Here is an 8,130-nt window from a genome sequence, read left to right as displayed (position 1 = left end):
ATTACAAAAAAAATATATATAAATTTTAGCTTATGTATTTCTCATAAACTTGAAAAAATACAAAAAAATAGTACCTTATTTTTGTACTTTATATAATTTCGAAAATTATAAAAAATATAGTTTTATTAATGTTTTGTAGTCATTTTAAACTTAAAAAATATAAAAAATAGTACTTTATATTTTATCTTTATATAAAAACGAAAATGACAAAAATAGTTTTATTTATGCTTTGTAGCTATTTTAATCTTGAAAAAATACAAAAAGAAAAAAAAATAGTTTTGTTTTAAATGTTAGTCTTATTTTGGTAGTTATTTTGCTTGCATATGATTAATTGAATAACATCGTGTTTTTTTATTCTCGGGTCTGGGCAAAGAATAATATTTGGGTTCAAACTACCCGTTTTTAGGCCTAATTTTCGGACCTAGCCCGTAATAATCCGAGCCCACCACACATGGGGGACACGCGTGGGGAACACGGACGGAACACCACACACGGGGAACCCCACCACGCATGGGGGACACAAGTCTTGGACCCCTACACACGTGAGGTCCATGTTCTTTGAACAAGAGATGGAAAGGGACCACTATTTCATCTTCTTCTTCAGAAAAAAGAGAAGGAGGAAGAACCCAAAAAAAAGACCCTAGTCCCCTTGCTTCCTCTTCTTGGTGACAACAGCCACACACGACCTCCCTCACCTCTCACGCCATAACCATCCCCACCCCTTCGAAACTCCATCCTGGCGCACCACCATACACGTCCCATCGACCACCCTCCGTCGCTGTTTCTGTCCAAACGACCAATCGCCATAACCAGCTTCATCGTCCCACACTGTCACTCACCAGCAAACACCACCGAAAAACCACGACCACTGCTGCTTCACCATCTCCAGTCCAGTGACGCCTCCAGCCAGCGACCAAAAACCCCGAATTAGCAGCCCGTCGAACAGCTGTTGCTGCGTTCTTCTCCTTCGTCGACCACTTGCTTCGTCGCCCCAGTTTCTCCTTCAGTCCGAAGAACTAGCAGTCTGCTTCTTCCTCACATCCAAACGACCCCTTCTGCTTCATCTTCTCGTATCAGTCTGTTGCGTTGGAAAAAACTAGCAGCAGCCAACATCTCGGGTCGCTGACAGTCTTGGTTCGAGCTTTCTGTTTCCGTTGAGGTCGTCGTTGTTCGTCGAGGTCAGGTACGTCGAGGTTGTTGTCCGAGGTTTCGTCGCAGTTCCAATGCATCAGACGTTAATCACAAGTAGGTCACCTCTGCCCATGTTCTTCATATTTGTTTTTGGTAATATGTATATGTGATTGTTGAAATACAATCCTAGTTCATGCGGATAGTATGCAATTGAGCGAGACATATATACATGATTTTTGTGAATTGCTAATTCTTGGTAATTAACTCCGTATGGTATTGAAATTTGGCCGTGAATGTCGTTTCCTTTGTTTCGTTACTTTAAGTAGTTATTTGGCATTTTGTTTCTTCATGTTTAGATTGTTGTTATCCAAATATTTGTCACAATAGGTGTTTGGTACACATTCTGAAAGATGTTAATTATTTTAGTTTGTCTTAATAGTTGCTTATACGTGTAGTAGTAATTTTAAAATTATAGTAGTAATTTTAATTCCACGAAAAATACTCTTTTCATCAAATAAGTTCAATCTACAACCCATGGCCTCCACTTAATTAATTTTAGTCCTTTAGAAATCGAGGTGTGCCATCAGTTGAATTTTCCATGACATCGCAAAGTAGAAAATTGCAGTTGCCTTATGTTTGCCTTTTAAATAATAAAAATAAAATGAGCCTCGCCAAATAAAACGTACAGATTGCGGGGCCCTCACAAAAAATGTATGGTTTAATTAGAATTCGGGAGGGCCGTTTAGCGAATTTCACGGCCTTCCCAAAATAATAACGCGATAGTCTCTTTAGGCGCGCGTTTAATAATTTAATTCTCTTAAACTCGGGTGCACATTTATGTGACCCAAATCCAAATCTCAACGGAGACAAAGTGTGTCGACGACCACGGGTACATTGATTGTGACGCGGTTCGAGAATACATTTTCACAACGTTGCAATTCCCTATAATAATAATAATAATAATAATAATAATAATAATAATAATAATAATTATGAAAGCGGTAAAAAGTTAAAATTTGCACATAAGTTCATATTTGTATAAAATCAGATAATCAAGCCTAATATGACATTTGAGCGACCGTCCTAGAACCATGGAACTCGGGAATGCCTAACACCTTCTCCCGGGTTAATAGAATTCCTTATCCAGATTTCTGGTGCGCAGACTGTAATATGGAGTCATTCTTTTCCTCGATTCGGGATTAAATTGGTGACTTGGGACACCCTAAATCTCCCAAGTGGCGACTCTGAAATAAATAAATGAATCCCGTTTTGATTGTACTTTAATTGGAAAAAACTCCTTCACCCCTCGCGGGGGCGGAAAAAGGAGGTGTGATACTCGTCTCCTACCCCGGGAGGACTCTCCTTTACTTTTCTGTTTATCACCTCCGCCTCGTGATTTCACCATTATCTGCAAGGAAAATTCATTCAGTTATTGTTAGTATCATAGTACCAGATAAAGCAGTGAAGATTATGATTGCAGATAATTAACAATGTAAAGCAGAACTGCAAACCACGGACCACAAAAAATGCAGTACAGCCGCAAAGGGACCATCGCGGACCGAACAAAATGGTACCACGGTCCGCATTGAGGTGGGGGTCAGACTACCCACTCTCTGATAAAGGCCACCATGGACCGCAAGAATTGTAGTGCGACCGCGGTATGGCACCGCGAACAGTAGAAAATCCACCGTTGTCGCGGTCCTCAAACCTTCACTCTCTGAAGTTATACCATCGCAGTCCGCATAAAATGCCATCGCAGACCGCAGAGAGGCAACGCGGACCACGAAAATCCATTACGGACCGCGGTGAATCTCATTCAACAACACCAACCTAGGGTTTCAGATTTTTCTCATTTTGAGCTTAAATGCACATATTATGAACCCACTATATAGTTAATCATTGTATTTAACTAATAAACCCTACTCTAACAGTGTTATATAACCCTAAGTTATCAATTAAAAGAAAAAGGAAAGAAGAAGACGTAGAACTAATCAATTAAAAGAAAGAAAAACACAATTGAAGACTAAGGAAAGATTAAAAGTACCAGTAATGAATTGCAACACAGATGAATGAGAATCAGAGGTTGAAATCGTGCAGTTAGGGTTAGGGATGAACAATACTTTTTACTATTTGGAAAGCAAATGAGCGAAAAGTTTTAAATGAAGGCATCAGGTCCTATTTATAGAAAAATAACATGGGGCCCACTTCACCTACCCATCGCGGACCGCACAAAATGGCACTACAGTCCGCGGTACTCAAAAGTCTAAAGCACTGACAATGATGGCACCGCAGACCGCACAAAATGCTTTGCGGCCGTGGTGACAACTTCAGAGAGCATTCACTTTTTTCCAATCAACAATGCGGACTGCAATGAAATTTTTGCCCCCGCAACAAGGCCATCGCGGCCGTGAAAAATGCATTGCGGCAGCAGTCCAAACTTTAGATAGTGCATTATTTTTCTATTTTTCCAGTTTAGTTCCTGCACTGCATCAAACCAATCCTACACATATCTCACAACCAGTTGGACCAAAAGAAAATCCTATACTACAAAGAAAATCAAAGAAAAACAAAAAGAAAGACACATGGGTTCCCTCCCAAGAAGTGCCTGATTTAACGTTGCGACACGACGCAGGTTACCATCAAATCACTTTAGATGGAGCAGTGCCACCATGTGGTTGTCATCAATCTTGCCGAGGTAGTGCTTGACCCTATGCCTATTAACTCTGAAAACCTCCCCATTTTTGTTCTTCAAGTCAAGTGCACCAAACGGAGTCACAAACACCACTTCAAAAGGTCCACTCCATTTCGACTTAAGCTTTCCCGAAAACAGACGTAACTAAGAATTGAACAAGAGAACCAAATCACCCACTTTGAACTCCTTGCCACGAGCATACTTATCATGAAGGTACTTAATCTTGTCCTTATACATGGACGAACTGGAGTAGGCATGGAATCAAAATTCATCAAGTTCATTAAGCTGCTCCACACAAAGGTTTGCTGTCACATCCCATTCAAGATTCAGCTTCCTCAAAGCCCACATGGCCTTGTACTCTAACTCAACCGGCAGATGACAAGCTTTCCCATACACCAACCGGTACGGAGACATACCAATTGGAGTCTTGTAAGCAGTCATATAAGCCTATAGAGCATCATCCAATTTCTTTGACCAATCGGTCCTATTTGTATTGACTGTCTTTGACAATATACTCTTGATTTCCCTGTTTGAGACTTCAACTTGGCCACTCGCCTGAGGATGAATAGAAACTTTGTGATTGACACCATACTTTGCAAGCAAAGTGTCAAAAGCTCGATTACAAAAATGAGACCCCCCATCACTTATGATTGCTCGAGGAGTGCCAAACCTAGTAAAAATGCTCTTATTGAGAAATGCAACAACACTCCGGGTTTCATTGTTGGGCAAAGCCACGACTTCAACCCACTTTGAAACATAGTCAACTGCCACTAGAATGTATGTGTTCCCACACGAACTAACAAATGGGCCCATGAAATCAATGCCCCATACATAAAAAATATCAACTTCAAGAATGGTATTGAGAGGCATCTCATCTTTCTTCGAAATTCCACCCGCACTTTGACATTCGTCACATCGCTTCACAAGTTCACTTGCATCTTTGTACAAAGTTGGATAGAAAAACCCACAACTAAGAACTTTTGAAGTCGTCCTCGCCCCGCCATGACGGCCACCATAGGGAGAGGAATGACAAGCCTCTAAGATACTCAATTGCTCCTTCTCCGGGACATACCTTCGGATGACACCATCCGTGCAGGTCTTGAAAAAGTATGGATCATCCCAATAGAAGTCCAAACTATCCCGTTTGAGCTTCTTCCTTTGGTTAGAATAGAGCTCACACGGGAATATACCAGTCACAAGGAAATTAGCAACATCCGCAAACCATGACATATCGTTCACTAACACCGAAAAGAGTTGCTCATTAGGAAGTGTATCATTGATCTCTAGGCCATAACGAGGCCTCCCCTCCTCCTCCAAGCGGGACAAGTGGTCTGCCACTTGGTTTTCACTACCCTTCCAGTCCACAATATCCAAATCAAACTCTTGAAGTAACAAGACCCATCGCATCAGCCTAGCTTTGGAATCCTTCTTTGTCATCAAGTACCGGAGTGCGGCATTATCGGTATGAACTATGATCTTAACACCCATGAGATACGGCCGAAGTTTCTCCATTGCAAACACAATAGCCAACAGCTCTTTCTCAGTCACCGTGTAGTTCACTTAAGCATCATTCATTGTCTTGCTTGCATAGTACACCAGATGAAACATTTTGTTCACTCTTTGACCCAAGACCGCCCCAACCGCAACATCACTCGTGTCACACATAAGCTCGAAAGTCAAGCTCCAACTGGGTGCGGTAATAATAGGAGTGGTGGTCAACTTGTGCTTGAGAAGTTCAAAAGCTTGCATACATCCCTCATTGAACACGAACTTGGCATCTTTTTCCAATAACTTGCACACGGGATTCACTACTTTCGAAAAGTCTTTGATAAATTTCTGGTAGAATCCCGCATGCCCAAGAAAACTTCTAACTCCCTTGACCGAAGTAGGGGAGGGAGCCTTGAAATCATATCAATTTTTTCTATATCCACCTCTATACCATGTTTTGAAAATTTGTGCCCAAAAACTATGCCCTCCTCAACCATGAAGTGGCATTTCTCCCAATTAAAATCAAGATTGGTTTCTTCACAACTGGCCAACACTCTATCAAGATTTTTCAAACATTCATCAAACGAGTCACCCACAACACAAAAGTCTTCCATGAACACCTCCAAAATATCTTCCACCATATCGATGAAAATGGCCATCATACACCGCTGGAATGTAACCGGTGCATTACACAACCCAAATGGCATCTTAAAAAAGGCAAAGGTACCATATGGACAAGTGAAGGTGGTCTTCTCCTGATCTTCCGGAGCAATCTTTGGTTGAACCCAAAATACCCATCCAAGAAACATTAGAAGGCACGCCCAACAAGTCAATCTAATATCTGATCAAGAAAAGGCAATGGAAAGTGATCCTTGCGGGTTACTTTGTTCAACTTGCGGTAATCCATGCACACCCTCCACCCGGTGACGGTCCTAGTAGGAATTAACTCATTTTGTGCATTGGTAAACATGGTCATACCACCATTCTTCGGTACACATTGCACCGACGAAGTCCAAGAGCTATTAGAGATGGGGTACACAACCCCGGCATCCAACCACTTGATCACCTCCTTTTTCACAACTTCTTGTATTGCCTCGTTCAACCTCCTTTGATGTTCGAAGGAGGGCTTTGCATCATCTTCCAGAATAATCTTGTGCATACATAATGTGGGCCTTATCCCCCGAATATCAGCTAAGGTCCATCCAATTGCCTTTTTCCACTTTTGGAGCACCGCCAATGTGGCATCAACCTGCATGTTAGTAAGACATGAGGAAAGAATAAATGGCAAAGTTGAACTAGGGCCTAAGAATCCATACTTGAGGTGTAGAGGCAACGACTTCAACTCTAACACCGGAGGTTCCTCGATTGAATGCTTTGTTGGTGGGGTCTTCCTATTCTCTAAATCCAAAGAGATTTTTCGAGGCTCATAAGAGTAAGAGCCTATTCTATGTAAAGCATTCACACACTCCACTCGGCCTTCATCCTCATTTACATCAAGATTCAACAATACTGCCTTGAAAGGGTCTTCCATATTGATCATTGCACTAGTATCATCAACTATAACTACCGTGACAAGATCCGCAAAAGAGCACACTTCAGAACTGTTGGGCTGCTTCATTGACTTGCACACATGAAAGATCACTTTCTTATCACCCACCCAGAAGGTGAGTTCCCCTGCTTCCACATCAACTAAAGCCTTTTCATTTGCAAAGAAAGGTCTTTCTAATATAATCGGCACCTCATAATCTACCTCACAATCCAAGATCACAAAATTAGCTGGCAAGATAAATTTGTCCACCTGGACAAGAACATCATCAATTATACCTAATGGTCTCTTCATAGTTCTATCCGCCATTTGCAATCTCATGGAAGTCGACCTCGGTTTCCCAATACCCAAAGTCTTGAAAACTGAGTAGGGCATCAAGTTAATACTTGCCCCCAAATCACATAGAGCCTTAGCAAATTCTGCACTCCCAATGGTGCAAGGAATGGTGAAAGCACCGGAATCTTCTAGCTTTGGAGCCATTGAGTGCACTATTGCACTAACTTGATGGGTCATCTTGATAGTTTCACAATCCATGGATCTTTTCTTTGTCACCAAATCTTTCATAAATTTAGCATAACTCGGCATTTGCTTTAGAGGCTCCACCAAAGGCACATTAATGGATAAGCTTTTCATCATGTCAATAAACTTCTTAAACTGATTCTCAATTTTCTTTTCTTCGCAAGCCTTTGAGGATAAGGTGGTGGTGGCCTTGGCAAAGGAGCCTTGGCTTTAGGCACAACTATTTCCGACATGTCTATTACGTGTTCCTTAGACGAGTTCACGTCATTCTGAGTTTCCACCTCGGCATCTTGGATATCAATCCTCACTTCCTTATTCACGTTCTCATCAATTACATTCTCAACCACCAAAGGAATCTCATCTTCTTGCAACTCAACTTCATTACTCAAAAATTCTTTTTGCTTGGAGGCATGCACATCACCGACTCGTCCACTTCTTGTAGTTACCGCCATAACATGCCCGGAATTGTTCCCACCTTCGGGTTAACTACTGTATCACTAGGTAGAGCCCCCTTAGGACGAGTATTTAGTGATTGTGAGATTCGGCCTAATTGAACCTCCAAGTTTCTGATTGAAGTATTGTGGGAAGCCAATTGAGCATCAGAGTCTGCATTCTTTTTTATCATCTGTTCAAACATCATTTCAATTCTCCTCATTTAATTGCTGGAAGAACTAGGACATTGGGATGGAAATGGGGGTGGATTGTTCGGTTGTTGATACATTAGGGGTCTTTGAAAGCCTTGCACCTGATTTCC

The 8,130-nt window shown here is 41.5% G+C and overlaps 1 protein-coding gene across 1 annotated transcript; it reads right to left on the bottom strand.

The window, feature by feature from the left end:
- Nucleotides 1-4,084: 4,084 nt before the first annotated feature.
- LOC138871804 (uncharacterized) lies at nt 4,085-7,493 on the bottom strand. The gene is made up of 3 exons (XM_070149708.1): nt 7,248-7,493; nt 6,405-7,109; nt 4,085-4,270 (listed from the first exon to the last, which is right to left on the bottom strand). The coding sequence occupies exons 1-3, from the start codon at nt 7,491-7,493 to the stop codon at nt 4,085-4,087; spliced, it is 1,137 nt and encodes a 378-aa protein (XP_070005809.1).
- Between the last annotated feature and the right edge of the window lie 637 nt (nt 7,494-8,130).

The sequence above is a fragment of the Nicotiana sylvestris genome, chromosome 6 (genome assembly GCF_000393655.2).
Source record: "Nicotiana sylvestris chromosome 6, ASM39365v2, whole genome shotgun sequence".
Classification (NCBI taxonomy): domain Eukaryota; kingdom Viridiplantae; phylum Streptophyta; class Magnoliopsida; order Solanales; family Solanaceae; genus Nicotiana; species Nicotiana sylvestris.
The sequence above is the reverse complement of the archived record's forward strand: the minus strand, read 5'-3'. Positions and strand labels throughout refer to the sequence as shown.

Coding starts and splice junctions, on each gene's coding strand:
- LOC138871804 (XM_070149708.1), bottom strand. CDS start 7,493: ATGATGAAAAGCTTATCCATTAATGTGCCTTTGGTGGAGCCTCTAAAG. Junction 7,110..7,247: donor AGGCTCTATGTGATTTGGGG/GCAAGTATTAAC, acceptor GTTCTTGTCCAG/GTGGACAAATTTATCTTGCC. Junction 4,271..6,404: donor ATCAAAGGAGGTTGAACGAG/GCAATACAAGAA, acceptor GATGCTCTATAG/GCTTATATGACTGCTTACAA.